Here is an 18,979-nt window from a genome sequence, read left to right as displayed (position 1 = left end):
ACTTTCTGTCCGTAATTCCATTTTTCTCATGATGTGATGAACACATAGTTTTGGAAAAGTATACTTTAAGAGCTGGAGCAGTGATGGCGAACCTTTTTTCGGCTTGGGCACGCATAATAGCATTTATTTATTTATTAGATTTGTATGCCGCCCCTCTCCACATCCATAATGCAATGCCCTATGCATGTGCACAACCCCAAATGCTGCTTCCACCCCATGCATGTGCACAGGCTTCACTGAAGCCTCCAGATTTCCAATAGGCCTGTTGGGTAGTTTTTCATTCTTTCCACGGTTCAGGAGCCTTCCCTGAACCGTGGGGAAGGCAAAAAATGGTCCAATGGGCCAACTGGAAGTTCAGAAATGAAAGGAAGTGGAGCTACCCTAATATTTATCTTCAGATAGTTGCAACCAGGCCTCACATACCTCCGCCATTTCTTCTGCAGCCAGGAAGGCTTTCCCGAAGGCTGATTACAAAGCTCTAGATCGATCCAAAGCTCCATTCCTTCTTTCCTATCATTATCCCATTTAAACCTTGACATCAGGAATAATACCACATTTCCAATTCTTGTATATGATTATTTTTGCCACACCCAACCCCATTTCTGGGGTTGAGGGGTTGGGATCAGCATTACCAAATTATTTCACAGATGGATTAATGCATTAATATATTAGTCCATAAATAAATTAGAATAGAATATAATTCTTTATTGGCCAAGTGTGATTAGATACACAAGGAATTTGTCTTTGGTGCATATTAAAAAAAAAGATACATTTGGCAAGAATCAGGAGGTACAACACTTAATGATTTTCATAGGGTACAAATAAGTAATCAGGAAGCAATCAATATTAATATAAATCGTAAAGATATAAGCAACAAGTTACAGTCATAAGTGGGAGGAGTTTGGTGATAGGAATGATGAGTAGAATATAATAGTAATGCAGCCTTAGTGTCAGGCCGAAATCCTCATGTGGAGTTAGAGAGTTCAGCCTGTCACAGCATAAGGGGGGATGGGAGAGGTAGTGACTAGTCAGAGGGGAAAGTTACCAGACACAACCAAAGATTCCTTTCTCCAAGCCAAGGTCACCGTTTGTTCTGCCTCAACTGAAGAGAAGATGAAGTTGATAAGCCCCTGTACACAGACTGGCTCTTGTGATGAACTTGTGGGTGGGGGGATGTAAGATGAACCTTAACCTAGGTGGGATTCTGGGAACTATTCAGAATCAGAATGACGATGGTATAGTCAACATGGTTCTGTTAATAAATCAAGCTCTGATTGAGAGAATTGGACTGGGACTTGGGTTATTTCTCTGATGCTATGTGGAACGCTGACATTAAATTTTGATTCTTCATGTGGAGTTATAGAGTTCAGCCTGACATTTAGTGAATAGTTTGACAGTGGGGAGGGAATTATTTGTTTAGTAAGCTAAAGGTGTTCAGGAAAAAACTGTTCTTGTGTCTAGTTGTCTTGGTGTGCAGTGCTTTATAGCTTTGTTTTGAGGGTAGGAGTTGAATCAATTTATGTCCAGGATGCGAAGGGTCAGTAAATATTTTCAAGGCCCTCTTTTTTGACTCGGGCAGTATACATGTCCTCAATGGAAGGCAGGTTGGCAGTAATTGGTTTTTTCTGCAGTTCTGATTATCTTCTGAAGTCTGTGTCTGTCTTGTTGGGTTTCATAACTGAACCGTACAATTATAGAGGTGCAGATGACAGACTCAATAATTCCTCTGCAGAACTGTATCAGCAGCTCCTTGGGCATTTTAAGCTTCCTGAGTTGGTACAGTAAGAACATTCTTTGTTGTAGCTTTTTTGATTGTTTGTTGTTAAGTGACCATTTTAGGTTTTGAAATATGATAGAACCTAGAAATTTGAAGGTCTCTATTGTTGATATTGTGTTGTCTAGAATTGTAAGAGGTGGTAGAATATGAGGGTTTCTCCTAAAGTCTACCACCATTTCTACGGTTTTCAGTGTGTTCAGTTCCAGATTGTTCCAGTCGCACCACGAGGCTAGTTGTTCAACCTCCCATCTGTATGTGGTTTCATTGTTCTCTGGAATGAGACCAATCAGTGTTGTATCATCTACAAACTTCAATAGTTTAACAGATGGATTGTTTGAGATGCAGTCATTGGTATATAGATAGAAAAGAAGTGGTGAGAGCACACAGCCTTGGAGGTGGGCGACTGTGCTAATTGTATAGGTATCTGATGTGATTTTGCCTAGCTTCACCTGCTGCTTCCTATATGTTAGGAAACTTGTGTTCCCCTTACAAATGTGTTCAGGTACTGCTAGCTGATTTAGTTTAGTTAAAACGAGAATGTCCGGTATGATGGTATTGAATGCTGAACTAAGTCTACAAAGAGGATCCTTGCGTAGGTCTTTGGAGATTCAAGATGTTGTAGGATATAGTTTGCAGGGGAATCTAACAGTGGATCCGTGATGGTTTTCAAGTGGGACATCACTAACCCTTCAAAGCTTTTCATAACTACAGATGTTACAGCAACTGGTCTATAGTCATTCAGTTCCTTGATGGAGGGCTTCTTTGGCACTGAGATGATACTGGAGCATTTGAAGCAAGAAGGGACATGGCATATCTCTAGTGATTTGTTGAAGATTTGGGTGAAGATGGGGGCCAATTGGTCAGCACAGGCTTTTAATCAAGAAGTCATTTTGTCTGGGCCTGGTGCTTTTCCTGGCTTCTATCTATGAAATATATCTTGCACTTCCTTTTCTGTGAACACCAGGGATTTTGAACACAATGAGGTGGGGTCAGTTGTAGAAGATTTGGCTGTTGTTGGTGTGTATGGAATGGAAGTTGTGGAGATAGGTGGCTATAGTTTTCTTTCAAACCTGCAGTAGAATACATTCAGATAATCTGCCAGCTGCTAATTTCATTCAGCTTGGGAAGGAGATTTGCCCTAACTGGTGACGTTATTAAGAGTTTCCCACATGTTTGCTGTTTCATTTGTTGAGAACTGATTCCTTAGCTTTTCAGAGTAGCTTCTTTTTGCTGCTCTGATCTCCCTTGTTAATACATTTCTGGCCTGATTGTACCACCTGTGATTCTCACCTTTTCTATAGGCTTCCTCTTTGGAACAACATAACTGCCTAGGTTTAGCTGTGAACCAAGGTTTATGTATATTTGCAAGTTCCTGGTAGGTACACATACGTCTTCACAGAACCTGACACATGATGTTACAGTATCTGTGAGTTCATCCAGGTCTACAGGTATTTTGAAGGTTTCTTCAAAAATATTCCAGTTTGTGCAGTCAAAGCAAGCCTGTAACTTTAACATCGCCTCTTCAGTCCAAGTCCTCACTGATTTAATTGTTGGTTTTATGGCTTTAAATCTTTGTCTGTGAGCAGGTATAAGGTGAATCATGCAAAGATCAGAGTGGCCCACAACTGGTCATGGTAAGAACCGATAAGCATATTTTAATGTTGTGTAGCAGTGGTCTAAAGTATTCTTGCCTCTGGTGGGACAATTGACATGCTGAAAATATTTTGGAAGCTCTTTACTTAAATTACCTTTGTTAAGGTACCTTTGTTAATTTAATCCCTTAAATTAATCCTATAAAACTTCAGTGGAAGCAAGACAACAAGCTGACTTGGTCACAACAGTCTTTAATTTATTGTTTGTTTATTTGTTTATTGTTTGTTTATAATAATTATCTATTTTATTTATTATTAAGCTAGAGAGAATTAATATTTGATGTAAATACAGTAATATGACCTATATTTTTTGGCATCGGGTGCTTGATTCCTATCTCTTTAAGATATAAACTGAAATTATGTCATAAAAAAAGAACTATGCTTTAATGTAATTTGGGTAATAACAGAGTTGGAAGGAACCTTGTGGGCATATAGTCCAACCCCCTGCTGAAGCAGGAGACCCTATAAATGGCAGTTCAGTCTCTTCTTGAAAGCTTCCAGTGATGAAACTCTCACAACTTCTGAAGATGAGCTGTTCCCATTGTCAGTTATTCTGAAATTAGAATCAGATGATTTTTAAACAGTAAATTTTAAAAGCGTTATGCTATTATTCCTTATTTCAGCAACAATGGTTTAAGGAGTAGAAGATCAATAAAACATTAACAGCCTACAAAAAAGAGGAGAGACACATGAAATTCAAGCAGATTTAATATATCTTTCAAAATTATTTTAATTATATGCTTTCGTTTTGAATGAACAGCCCCAAGATAACATGTTGCAAAGTACATAAAAAATTATTTGTAGATTATGAATTTTACAAATTTAGATCTGAGCTTCATGTAGCCTTCACATAGTAGCCAATGTGCAAGGAAATTTGATTTGTGGCTAAGCATGGTTTTGCATCATATTGCTTTGTTTACATAACTGATGCCACAGGCAAAATTCCTTGCATATTATTTTTGCTGACACATAGTATTAAACCCCTAGGTGTTCTAAAAGACAAGAAAGTACAAGCCCATATATATTACACACTCAACTCAAACTTTTCTAAAAAGCTGTCTTTGATTCCATTTCATTTGATGATTAGAGAGCCTATTGTTCTTCTCTAAAGTAATTCATAATTGCAATATAATGATTCACTTTCCAATCCCTTTCTTGGATCTCTATTTAAATAAACATATGGAAGGTGTAATTGCATGATGCTTATAGATATAGACAAAGGGAGTTCATTAAGATGGAAAGGATACATAGGAATCAACTGAATACCTTTATGAACAATTTTTTAAAGCTTTGATTATTGTTTGGGATGTGCTAACTCTTGAAAAAATTACAGTATTGTTTCTTTGGCACATAAAGCATTTGTGTTGAAAGGTTTTTAATTTCCTTGCTCCCTCAAGCATAAAGATTTTTAGTTCCCTAATCAAGCTTTAAGAATAAAGAGATAACCATAATTTAAAGTTAAGAAGAGATACCCATAGTTAAAGATTAAGAAGCTCTCCCTGATGTGTGTGTGTGGTGTGTGTGTGTACACATCTGCATAAATATGCAAATGTTCATTTCTACACTGCCCACACTCCTTTCTCCAAGCCCTCCTTCCCAGTGTTACACATACTTCTTGATTCCCCATGTGTACATACACACATGAACAGACATACAACAGGCGGAGAATGCACACATCACTCAGCGATGCAAGACACTCTTTGGTACAAAAAATTAAATACAGAAATGTAAACTGCAACCTTAAGCCACTGGTGGAAAAGCATTAGAAAGAAATCTGGACTGTGTTCTACATGCTTTATCTTATTCTTCTTTTAGTTTCTGCTTTTGTATAACTTTGCGTAACTACCTTATTTATACTGCTGCTTGTGAGAATGAATCTCTAACAATTTCTTCTAAATGTACAATGATGCCAACCTTAGTGTTGAATTGAAGAAGAGGAGCAAAACAGAAAAAAACCCTCACCACTGCCCCTATTTTTAATGCTTTTGGGTGAATCATAATGCAAACAATGGCTATTTAGAATTCTCCCTGTGAGAAGATTAGTGGACAGTCAATCATGTAATATATATTGTGCACTTGATATGGATCAATTTCCTCTAATGTAAATGCAGCTGGAATAGGGGGCCCTTTCCATGTTACCATAGCTTTGTGGGAACTGGAACCATTATTTTTTATGGATGACTCTTTTGCAGCTGGGGTAACCCTTTCAATGACATAAATACTGAGATGGAAAGGCACCAATTACACAAGATTTCCCTTGTATATCAGGAAACTCCCATATTTCCATTTATAATCTATATAACTGATCAGTGTTTTAACCATTTAAACTTCTGAGGTGGCCAATTATTAAACAGCCTCTATACTTTTGGCAGAAATGTGTTTGCTTTTTCTGATGGAAATGAAATGAAATAATTATGTTGGTTGACTCCATGGATTTTAATAAGAATTTCAATGCTTGCATTATATTTGTGATTTGCTGTTTTAGTGGTTTTGCTTTACATTGTGCACATATATTACATGCATATATTTCTTATATATTTCAAAATGCAGGTTATCAATCAGCAATACAGTATAAAACAGATACTGTGCTGTTCAGTTGTCAGTTTTTCAACAAACATTATAATTGGATATATAATTGTATTTCACAGTAGGTAAACCAGTGCTTTTTAGAAAAATGAATCCTCAGAGTTCTCAGCCAGCTACCTGAGGATTATGGAAGATGCAATCTAACAATTTTCAAGGATAACAGATTAGCAAACAATGATTTAAGGAACCAGCTTCTCTTATTCAGAAAACCTCTTATAGGATATATTCAAGTTTTGTTGCAAAATCAAAACCAGAAACATACACATGACTGATTCAGCTGGATTCAATAACTTCTTTATAAACATGATAACAGATGAATTTACAATGCCATTAGTAGTTTATTTTTTCAAGTAAACACAAGAAGGAGTTAGCTTCATTTCAGCAGAGCGGTACAGAGAGGACAGTGCAGGCTGAGCCATGCCCAGTCTTAAGCCACGCCCAGTTTAAGCTTAAGTTTCAATTTTGATTCTCTTCACAGACTCAGAAGTGTTTAACTCCCATTGGCTGACTTAGTTGCTATACCTATTCATTGGCTCTCCCAGTTCTTGAATATCTTAACACTCCTCCAAATACCTCATCATAGTGCACATTTTTCAACAGTGAAAAACCTTGTGTCACTAACCTCGCTTTATATTGCACCTCATTATTGGGCAGTATTTTCTTCTTGTATACCCACTTGCATCCTATAGCTTTGCTAGCCTCTGGCAAAGTCGTATATGTGAACACTTTTATGTTCTCCCATGGATTACATTTCCTTGTCCATGGCTTCTTTCCACTTTACTTGTTTAACTTTAGATAATACCAGTACTTCCTTATAGTTTTTGGCTCATACCATATATTACACACTTTAACTTTGCTAGCAGAATACCTGCCAGGTGGAATCCCTTTGTTTCCTCAGTCTGACCAGCATGAGACTGACTGCTCCGATGTGCCAATCCTTTCTTGCTTCGTATCTTGTTCAGCTTTTTCAGTTTCTCCTCCCTGAAGGCTGACACTATCACTAAGTGAGTTACCATTATTTAATGAGTTACCAACAGTAAGTGAATCACTGTTACTAAGTGAATTATTCCCAAAATTTGCATCTATTCTGTTCCAATTTTGCTCTGCAAAACTTGCAGACCTGGAAATCACCATTCTTTTGCTCTCATCGCTAAAGCGACAACTTTTTGAGCTTGGCTCATAGCCCATAAACCTGAGCTTTCTAGCCTTTCCTTGTCCCTTTCTTCTAACTGCCTTTGGAATGTGTAGCCGTGCAGTACTTCCAAAAACTCTTAAATGTGCCAGAGATGGCTTGCTCCCAAATAACACTGCATACAGAGTATCATTAATGGAAGAACTCCACAGTCTATTAATTAAATAACTAGCAGTCAGTATGGCTTTACCCCAATATTAGAATAGAATAGAATAGAATTTTTATTGGCCAAGTGTGATTGGACACAAAAGGAATTTGTATTGGTGCATATGCTCTCAGCGTATATAAAATAAAGTATACATTACTTGCTCAGACAGAATCATCCAGCATTGAATCCTTCATGGTTTATAAGACTTCGTTTTGCATCTTGGCAACACCATTCTCTGTTGTTGTGTATGGATTTGTGCATCTGTGTTTTATTCCCAACTGTCCCAACCATTGTTGAAAACTTGTTGACATAAATTCTGAACCTCTGTCAGTCTGCAATTGACATATTCGTTGTTTATAACTTCTTGCTATGAAAATTGACCGATTCTTAAAGTTCTAAAGCACCTCTGTTTTACCTTTTAGTAAATAGCAGAGCCCAAACGTGCTGTAATCATCTATAATATCCAGTGCATATTATGCTCCTTTCAGACTGGTTTGCATTGGCCCAACCAAATCTGCATGTACCAGCTCTAGAGCTCTTGTTGTCTGCCTTGTGCTACTCTTGCTCACTGGGAATGCCTTGGACTTTGATGCTTTGTATACTGCACAGTCCAAATATGTCTTATATCCCTTTAAATTTAACCCTTCTGCAAACTATTGCATTGTTTGCAAAACTTTGAAGCTGGCATGGCCAAGCCTTTTGTGAAAGAGGTGAACACATAAATCATGCTCTGCAACTTTTCTAAATGTCTGCACACATTGAACTTTTTGTCCCTACAACACATAAAGATTATCTTCTTTTATGCCCTGTGCACAATCCCATTTCTCTTTATAAGACACCTCTCATTTACAAATGTGGTCTCAAATCCTTGCTTGTCTAAACTAGAGACATTCAGCAAATTATGCTCCATTTCAGGTACACATAAAACATCATTAAACCTTGATTCTAGATATGGAATTTACAGGCTGCCTCTTCCAATGACTTTAGCCTTCTGGTCATTTGCCAAAGCTACTGTATCTCGAGCCATTGGAACCATTCTGAAAAAACAATTTATAATTGTTAATGATGGTTTAACTTGTCCTACTCTCTATTAACTATATGTCTCTGCTATTGCAATAATAAACTTTTGCAACAGAAATCTGTCCATCTTGCAAATAATTTTTCTTTTCTTGCAAATAATTTCTTCTTTGCAAACCGCTTTTTATTTGCAAACAGTCCTTCTAAGATGTGACCTTTCACCACAAATAAAGCCATGCCTCTTTGCTGGGCTGTAATCTGATCCCTTCTGCTGCTTTTTTCTTCTCTGCAGACCTTCAGTCTGTTCCTAGGGTCTCTACAGGTATCCAGCCTATGGAAATTTCCATTCTTCTCTCTCTGCTCCTTGGGCCCCCACCTCAGGAATTTCTCCTTGTGGCTCTTTCTAAAATGGTATTTAGGGTTTTATGCTTTTAGGGCTTCCAAATGTGAGCCCTGCTCTGGTTTGCATTCAGACACTGCAGGAAAATTGTCCCAGGTTTCATCAAGGCTGTTTAACACTAATAAACTATTTTGTGACACAGGAATATTCATTCCTGTTCTAACTCCATAAACAGAGTTTGCATTTGCAATCAATGTCATTCCACAGATTCACCTAATTGCAAACAGGCTTTGTATAATTTCCTTGATAACTGAACAATATTGCATGCTGACACACTAATATGTACAGCTCTTAATTTCAGCCAGTCCTCATTTGCAGTTTTTAAATCGACTACATTGATAAACTGTTCATCTTCAAGTAAAGGAAAATGTGATTAAATGGGCCCAGGACTTTAGTTATACTATTAATCTCTAACAGATACGGAGTAGAAATAAAAGACTGACACTAGCCACAGCCTATAAAGAAAATTGGTATAAGATGTATTTTAGGTGGTGCATAATCCGCAGAACTAGCAAAAATAGATAAAAAGTGTTTACTCATATGTTGGAAATGCAAGAAAGAATTTGGATCATATTATCACATGTGGTGGGGCTGTGAGACCATTAAAAGATATTGGGAGAAAATCCAGACTTGGCTAGAGGAAATGAGAATTTTGGAAAAAACAACAACCCACAATTGTATTTAATTTTACATATAACAACAGCAGCAAGAATAGTTCTCGCACAATACTGGAAAAATGAAAATATGCCCACTGAGGAAGATATAATTGAAAAAATAACAGCATGTGCAGAAATGCATAATTTAACTAAAGAACTGAAAAATACAGATGAGCTAGAATATTGTAACTGTTGGGATAGATTCTATGATTGGATGGGGAAAAAAAGGAAAAAGCAAAGACAGGGAGTCAATAAATGTTAGAAAATTGGAAAATAAACATCAGAGGATCGGTCCCCCCCCAAAAAAAGGGAAACTGAAAGAGATACCTGAATAAGTTCATTTTGAATTGATGTATATTATATAAATATAAGTTATGTAATAGAAAATAAGCACTATTAGAGTTGTATTACAGGCACATCTCATAATGTCCAACATTTTTACATGTCTTTTGTGTTTTGTTTTGTGTGTTATAAATAAAGCTTATTTTTAATAACAATAAAGAAAGATAAACTGTTCATCTTCTAAATTTAAGATGATATAAGCCATTACTTTGTCCTGTTTTCTTTGCTCTGCAGCTGCTAAAACTCTCTGTAGTTCAGTAATGATGAAATCCAAACAGCTCCTTAGCCTTCAAGAAACATGCCATGTTTGTCACCCAAATTATATAGTTCTTCTGCCCCAAAAGAGGTACAGAGTACTACTTAATTTCAACAGTAGCCATTCTGCAATCTTTCTCTCTGCCTGTTTTCTCTTTCTAAGCACAGGCAGTCACTTCAGCGTAAATTACAATGCAGTCTTCAGTGCTCTGGGCCCATAACCTTTTAAAGTTTTGTTGCAAAATCAAAACCAGAAGCACACACAGATGACCGATTCAGCTGAATTCAAAAACTTCTTTATAAACATAATAACGGATGAATTTACAAAACCATTAGCAGATTATTTCTTCAAGTAAACACAAGCAGGAGTTAGTTTCATTTCAGCAGAGCAGTACAGCAGAGCAAGAGAGGAAAGTGCAGAGTTGGGCTGAGCCACGGTCAGCCTTAAGCTTAAATTTTAATTTTGATTATCTGTACAGACTCAGAAGTGTTTAACTCCCATTGGCTGACTTAGTTGTTATGCCTATTCATTGGCTGACCTTGTTACCATTGGCTCTCCCAGTTCATGAATATTCTTGACATCTTACAAAATGGCATTATTTTGTATTAATGACTCTTTGAATGGCCTATTACTGCTCCTAACTCTTCCAACTTATATAAAAATATGGCTTTCAGCAATCATGAGCTGCCTCGGCTTAATGTTCCTATGTCACAATCATATTATTGTGCAATTTTGTTCTGGAACACATTATTTAGCTAATTGGAGTATTGAAGAGACACTAAATATTGCCTGGTGCTATAAGAATTATAAATGTGCACATACTTGAAACTCAAGGAGAAAACAGTGAGAAACATTTATTCCATTCCAAGGATTGAACCACTTTCCAGAATTTCTGGGCTCTGGATTTTCAGACTTAAAATAGGAATATACTAATCTTAGAGTACACAGGTCCTCCTTTTATGCTTCCTAAATTTACTCTTGATAATTTTCTTTTCAAATATGAATTAATTAATTGCCTTGCTCAATCACTTACATCCTCCTGCTTTTTCTTCACATGTATATTCATTGCTAGAATTGAACTTAACTGTGGTATAACATAATTTAACTTCTTTAACTCATGGCTAATACAGTCCATCGAAGTCATTATCAACAGTGCCTCTTATATACTAAGTTGTCTGGAAATCAGTGTGAGCACACCAGTAAAAACCGTTAGACTTACCTTCTTAAAATTGATTTTTCTGTCAACTATCCTAGCTCATGCGTGGTAAAGTGCTATAAATATCAGGAATGTAAGTGGTTTCTCATCGAAAAACAAATCAATTAATCAAAGTCTTAATTACTTCTGAAAACATTCTTATTGAGAAGGCAAATACAGGCTCAAAAACATTTCAGCGAGATATCATACACAGTTTGTGTTTTAGTTCAAATGAAACACAACTCACAAAAGAGAGGAGGATCCTAGCTACATAAATTAAGAAAATATTTGCAAAAACTTCTGAAATACACACGTCAATGGTTTTTCATTGACGGTTTTTATTGAGATTATAAAAGGGTAGTGGTATAAAAAAATAGCAGTTTGATTTTTCAGTCGCAGAAATGCAAGATCTGGCAAGATCAGTTGTCAATGTTTTATTCTGTATATCTATCTGAGAAAGTGGGGAGGGGTTGGCCTACTTGGGGATAGAAAATCTAGTAATTTATTTGTAAATCTAAAAGCAGGCCTAATGTAGCTGGGAAGGCCAAAAGTGGGATTTTAATATGGGGTTTGATTTTTACCATTATTCAACTGAATATGCATGAACTATAAAAGTATGTCACCCACCTAGTTGTTAGAGACTAAGTGCGTAGAAACTACAGGTGAATGTTCTACAGGTAGTCCTTGACTTATGATTGGATACTTAATGACCATGTGCATTTATGATGGCTATGGCCAGTATGACATCTCCCTGCCTGTTGTAAACAGTCACACAATTTCCCTCCTGTCCAGATTTATTTAGTTCACTTAAAATCCACTGCCAAAAAGGTCATAAAATCACTTCTGGTTATGTGGGTGCCTCTACTTACAACTGTAACGACTTTATGACTGTATTTCCAGTCTCAGTGGCACTTATAAATCGAGGACTACCTATCGTCTATGGTGACCTATCCTATTAAAAAAGTAAAAAAATGCATTTGAGGAGCAAACAATATTCATTACCATCTGAAGGACCTATTGTACATATTACAAATAGCTCAAGAGGTAGTAGCTCAAGAGAGAAAAGGCTAGAGACTGCTAGGTTGCTGTCTGCTTAAATCACAAAGTACTGTATTTGTATGTATCAACCACACATAATCTGCATCAGTTAGTGCATCTCTTTGGAAGCAAGTTGTCCAATTCAGTATGGTGAGATTGGGCTAATATCACTCAATTGGCCACTCCTTTTGTGAATCTGATGCTTCTCAGTGGAATTCTCCTCCACATGTTTAGATGGATTGGACTGCGAGAGAAAATGATTAGCGCAAAACTACCCAGCCAGCGAGCTTTCATGACTTAAGGTAGGACTAGCTCTCATGGTCTCCTGGTTTCTAGCCACTAGATCAAACTTTCCTAGGGAATTATGAATTATGAATACTTTCAACATTGCTTTCTAAATGCAGATAATTTGTCCCTAATTTGGATATGTTATTGAAAACAGAGAAGCAATTCATAAATGTAATATGGGGAATGTCCAACTTTGATGACCTTAAGTCTCTTTTTTCATATGACCTATTCTACATGTGACACAAACTCAAAATGCATGTAAGGTAAATGTAATGAAAAGTGCATCTGAGATATTCAATTGTAACCCAAATATGAATTAGGTAAAAAGCAAGAGTTGCTTTACTTGGTATTGTTTGATAGTAACAGTAGACACATAGCTAACCAAAATTTGTGCCCTCCATTTCATTCTATGCTGCTACTGAATTGCCTTTAAATCTATGAAGACAGAACAGATAGATGTTTGTATGTTATTTAGAGTTTTCCTATGAAATAGTTCTTTAATTTTAAAAAAACAACTGGATAAGAATGGCTATAAATAACGTTCCCTTATAATTTATAAGAGTGATTATTAAAGTGACCTACAAGATTTTATAGCAGTATATGCTGGAAAATTTCTATTTTTCTCTGTTTCTTTCTCCATTTTTGCAAATCATTTAAAAAACTCTGTATATTTGAATGCAATATAAGTTAGGAAGTTTGGTTTTCATTACTTGTCCCAAGTGTCCCAGGTAGTTCAATAATTCATATATATTTATTATCTAGAATAATTATTCTAGCAATCAATATTGTCTAACTTATAAAACCTACAAAATGATCTCAAAGAAAGACATTAATAAGATATTTGCATTGGGGGAGGAAGGAGATTTTCCTTTTAATAAAAATATGAGCAGACAAATAATTATTAGAATCTTGATGTGCAAGAACCGGGAATGAAAGCATATGCATAGCCAACTTTAATAATGAGTCATCACTTTGAAGATAGTTTTAAAAAAATGTGGGGAAAAGCGTAACAAGTGTTAGTGTCCTAAAGAGGCAGGTGGCTGTTGCACAAGTTTGGACAAGTGTCCCATTTATTTCACGCAGAGATCAGTGTAACGTTCCCATAACCTTTACACTGATTCCTTTCTTATTTTGTTTACATGTTCTCAGTTCTTTTGGATTCTCACCCTTTAGAAATTCTATTGCACATCATGTGTGGGTGGATTTGTTTATATTTCTTCCACCATAGCATTCAGTAACAAAAGTGCTATGCATTTTATGGCAGCTTGACTCCAGCTTTCATCTAAGTTTGTTCTTTTTATTCTCATTCCCATCCCTCCCTCCCTCTCATATACAATTTATTTTATACAAGAGAGCATGAAAGATTAGAAAATAATACCATGCTAAGATGCAATTAGAAATTAAATACTCTGCATTAAACACTGATTGCAGTGTTGTTTTGTCTACATAGCAAGCAAAATTTAAACTTTAATAGTTCAGACAGATCAAACTGAAAGATCCGAGAGGCCTTAGTCTAAATCCTTTCCCAGTCCCCAGAACTAAGTGACATTACAGAGATCTTGCTATCAGTTCTAAAAACTGCATAATTTGACATCATCATATCTTACCTGTATTTCAAATCCCACTTTCATGCAATGCAAGTTACGATCTTAGATTTATGATTGTATTCAATGCTTGGATGGACTACCAGTTGTGGCTCTTCCCCTCTAAAAATGGAATATGTGGAAGTTATAAACACATGGAAAGTATTAGATCAGGTTTGGTTGACTTAAATATATATAGAGTCCCCTGGATTTCCTGCCTAGGCAGGGGGTTGGACTTGATGACCTGCAAAGTCCCTTTCAACTCTAATAATAGATAGATAGATAGATAGATAGATAGATAGATAGATAGATAGATAGATAGATTTCAAAGAGATATCATCAATCAATCTTAAAGGAAATCAATCCTGATGTTTGGAAAGACAGATACTGTAGCTGAAGCAGAAATACTTTGGCCACTTTGTTAGATTGCATGGGAATGAAGAGTTGAGACGTAGAACAGTTTAGCACCTTTATTTGAAATCACTACAACTGAAAAACGGACTGACGGCAAGCTGCAGGGAAACCGCTTTTAAGGGCTTCCCTGAAACCTGTCAGCCAGAGACAGCAGTTTATTTATGCCACTGCTACATTGGCCAATCAGCATCAGCTATGCAAATTTACTCAGTACAGCAGTACATAACACACTTAATAGGAAAGGGCTGGTGAGAAAAATCCCTGATGTTGGGAAAGATTGAAGGCTCAAGGAGAAAGGGACAGCAGAGGATGAGATACTTAGTGTCATCAACTCAATGAACATGAATTAGGGCAAACACTGACAATGTACTATAGGGAGGGCTGGCATGCTACAGTGCCTGATGTTACAAAGAGTTTGACAGGACTTAGTGACTGAACAACAAGGATGTTTGTGCAGTTTGCACTTCGGCTTCTTATTTTATTTTATTTTATTTATTTTATTTATTTATTTATTTATTTTGTCCAATACACAATGAGGGTTTTAGTGGGTATATATATATATATACCCACTAAAACCCTCATTGTGTATTGGACTCATAGTAAAATACATGATGAAGGTTATAAAGGAGATACTCATAGTAAAATATATCTAAGAAAGAATAGAAAAGAAGATATAGGAATAGAACGTATCAATGAAAGAATAGAAGAGATATAGGAATAGAAGAAAGGTGTAGGAGATATAGGAGAGCAATAGGACAGGGGACGGAAGGCACTCTAGTACACTTGTACTCGCCCCTTACTGACCTCTTAGGAATCTGGATAGGTCAACCCTAGATAATCTAAGGGTAAAGTGTTGGTGGTTTGGGGATGACACTATGAAGTCCAGTAATGAGTTCCACGCTTCATAACACTATTTAAGCATTTTTAAAAAGTATAATTGAAAATAATATATAAATGACTTAACAATTTAATTAGAAACTGACATGCTTCAAATGCTTCTAATAATTCCCTTATTATATTGACAGATTGAACCACTCATTCAGAAGGGTCATGAGGGTATAGTGCACCACATTCTTCTCTATCAGTGTAGTAGCAGTCTTAACGACAGTGTTCTCGATTATGGCCATGAGTGCTATCACCCAAATATGCCAGATTCATTTCTCACCTGTCAAACAGTCACTTTTGCTTGGGCTATTGGAGGAGAGGTAAGATTAATTCTTATTTAAATGTCTTTATCAAATAATGTAAAGATTCCTTCAATTCATGCTGGGGACTGCACAATTTCAGTTTGGAAGGGGATTGATACATGTTTTGGCAGGATTTTGCCATGCCTTTGAGATTCTACTTTGGCCCAAAGCTCTGAATTTCTGAAGTGGTTTCCACAGTCAAGTGCTTGCTAGAGGCACCCTGTTTATTTTTCTAAAGTTAAGCCAAATTTGGCACAAGGTTGAATACATTCTCTACAATAAATGCTTTCAACATTTTTTTTAATTAGCTGGGTGATTATAAAACTATTATATACTTATTTTACTTAATTGGGGAGCAAACTTGATGTTTTAAAAGATAAACAAAATCAAAATCATACCGTAAATGTATTATACATAATGTAATTGACTATTATTTTTAAATGAATATTTGCACTTTTTGCTTTACTGCATCAATGTAATAATCAGTTGGGCTGGATTTGGTAATATACAGGTAGTCCTCAACTTACAGCCATTTGTTTAGTGACTGAGATTACACCAATGTTTAAAAAAGCAACTTACACTTTCACACTTACAATCATTGTAGCCTATCTATCTATCATATGATCAAAATTTGGATATTTGGCAACTGACATGTATTAATGATGGTTGCAATGTCCCAGAGTCCTGTGATTGCCTTTGTGACTTTCCAACAAGCAAAGTCAATGGGGAAGTCAGATTTACTTAACAGATGTGTTACTAATTTAACAACGGCAGTGATTCATTTAACAACAGTGTCAAGAAAGTTTGCAAAATGAGGCAAAACTCACTTAGCAACTGATTCGCTTAGCAACAGAAATGGCTGGCTCAGTTGTGGTCTTAAGAACTACATTTAGTAGGTGGTTGAAACTGAATAATGTTTAAAAAATTGGCAGATTCTTGGTTTTTCTTGGCCCTGTATTTGCTCTTTAAGTCTTTTTCCTTGATACTGGAAACTGTTTCTTAATTTTAATCTTTGCTAGCAACAAGTATGCATTTTTAAGTGGAATAGTAATAGTATTTTATTGACTTTTCAGTTTTCTTTCTGTTTATTCACTTGTTTTGTATTCTTCTTCACTCTTTTTCTTTTCTTTAAGTGTTTGTTTTTATTACTGTATAAAACCATTAAACAACGGTTTTAATAAATTATTTTAAAGAATAGCAATGCACGAACACCAATTGTTTTCTGTTGAGTTATGGAAAAGCATGCCCATATAATACAGAAATCTTAACACATAAATAAATCTACTAAACTGGAGCTAAATATGTGTTCTGGGTAAAAAACCAAAAAGCACATACTGTATAGGCTTGCTGCTAACATGCTTGCTGTGATATGAGCCAATTCTAGGAGATTTGTTTTCTTTATAAAATTATTTGTTTTCTTTATAAAAGTGTAAATATATAGTTAAAATGAGATTTAAATGTTTATACCATTGAATATGTTTACTTACGTTGATATGTTTCCAATCTCAGGGTTTTATCTACCCTCCTCATGTTGGCTTATCCATTGGAACAGCATTAGACCCTCAATATGTGCTAATGGAAATCCATTATGATAACCCTTCATATTGGGAAGGTATGTTCCCTCACCTGTTAAAATATGTTTAAAGTGTATTTCCTTATAAAAACATCTGGAAAAGCCCCAACAGAGGCATAAAACTGAGCATAAATGTTGCTGCATAAATGTAAAAAAAGTGTTATTTCGCTGCTTCCTTGAGATTTTGCTTAATTGGCATTTTTAATTTTTTTTAAAAAAATCTGTTTGATCCCTCTTAACTCTTAATTCTTCCTTCTCTATATTATTTCTATGGTCCAAGTTGGTAACTAGATTTCAAAAATAAATTCAACCAATAGGATATTTTATGCTGCGTTATAATGGGCAATTGCTCTTTTCTTTCTAGGGATGATCGATAATTCTGGACTAAGGCTATTTTATACTGCAAATCTGAGGAAATATGATGCTGGAGTTATTGAAGCAGGGCTTTGGGTCAGCCTGTTCCATAACATCCCACCAGGCATGCCTGAATTCAAGTCGGAGGGCCACTGCACAGTGGAGTGCCTAGAAGAAGTATGTTTTCTGACTAGTGTAAATGTGCCTTTTATTTGAAAATAAACAGTTTCAGTGTCTTTGTTTGTAAGAAATGATGATATTTCAATGGTCCTGGATCAACAATTGAAATCTGTTCAGAAAAGGATTTAGGATAGTGATGGTACCATCAATTGAAAATGCCAATCTCTTTTGGAAAATAACAAATAAGAACAGGAAAATTATGTTTGAGTATGCCATTTAATTTCTTTGATTTGTTAGTAAAGATGGATAAATGTTCAGAAATATATTAGAAAAAATTTCTGCATTATTTTTCCTGTTTTTACCCCCGCCCTCAAAATTAACTGTATACTGTACCTTTTCCTGTGCATATATTTTTGCCTGTTAATCCATTGTTAATCTATGAATCAGAGACAATTAATTCCATGGAGGAAAAGTTAGATCTGCTTATTCAAAGATGCCTTTATTATACTGTCTATATTGTCACAGAACCATTATAAATAGCTTCAAAAATCTTTTTTAAGCCTAACACAAATGATGAATAGCATTTTTTATATTTGTAAGATGCAGTAGGCATTGTTATGATATTTTTATTGTTTACATGAAAGCATTTCATTGTTTACTTAGATAAGCTTTCTTTGGTTTAAGGAAGGGGAAGATTTACTGCTGAATTTCTCTAAAAAGGGCATATTACACTCAAATGTATGTGTGAGTGTATACTGTACCTGTGACCTTTTGCTTAAAAGTGCTTGCTAGTTCATTTTGTGTTGTGGGGGAACTTTCATCTAAGAAATTTGAAAACAATGAGAAGACAATATCATTTTGAAAAACGAAAACCAAAGGGACTCATTTCTCAAGTGATTAGAGATGATAGGAGTTAGAGTCCAATACCCTCTTACCCACATGTGTTTTAAATGAAGAGCAGGTGGGAGAAAATGAAACATCATAGACTATGGAATTTATTTATCATGTAGACCTTATAAGCAGATGTAAGACATGGTTTGTTTATTTCCCCTAACCCTAAAATCTGATTTTGTGGTATTTACACAGATTAAGAACGTTTTAGGAAAGCACCAGAGAATTAAAATTATTGTGTCTGATGCTACATTATAGGAAAGTGCTTCAAATGCCATGTGAATATTACTCAATAAATCTACACATACCT

At 35.7% G+C, this 18,979-nt stretch overlaps 1 protein-coding gene across 1 annotated transcript in view; it reads left to right on the top strand.

Moving 5' to 3' along the window:
• Window positions 1-18,979, top strand: part of MOXD1 (monooxygenase DBH like 1) — a 47,274-nt gene that overhangs the window by 17,616 nt on the left and 10,679 nt on the right. The window contains exons 5-7 of the mRNA XM_070733532.1: window positions 15,570-15,749; window positions 17,241-17,343; window positions 17,669-17,835. Of these exons, the coding sequence (XP_070589633.1) occupies window positions 15,570-15,749; window positions 17,241-17,343; window positions 17,669-17,835 (450 nt within the window). The remainder of the gene's footprint in view (window positions 1-15,569; window positions 15,750-17,240; window positions 17,344-17,668; window positions 17,836-18,979) is intronic.

The sequence above is a fragment of the Erythrolamprus reginae genome, chromosome 1 (genome assembly GCF_031021105.1).
Source record: "Erythrolamprus reginae isolate rEryReg1 chromosome 1, rEryReg1.hap1, whole genome shotgun sequence".
Taxonomy (NCBI): Eukaryota; Metazoa; Chordata; class Lepidosauria; order Squamata; family Dipsadidae; genus Erythrolamprus; species Erythrolamprus reginae.
The sequence above is the reverse complement of the archived record's forward strand: the minus strand, read 5'-3'. Positions and strand labels throughout refer to the sequence as shown.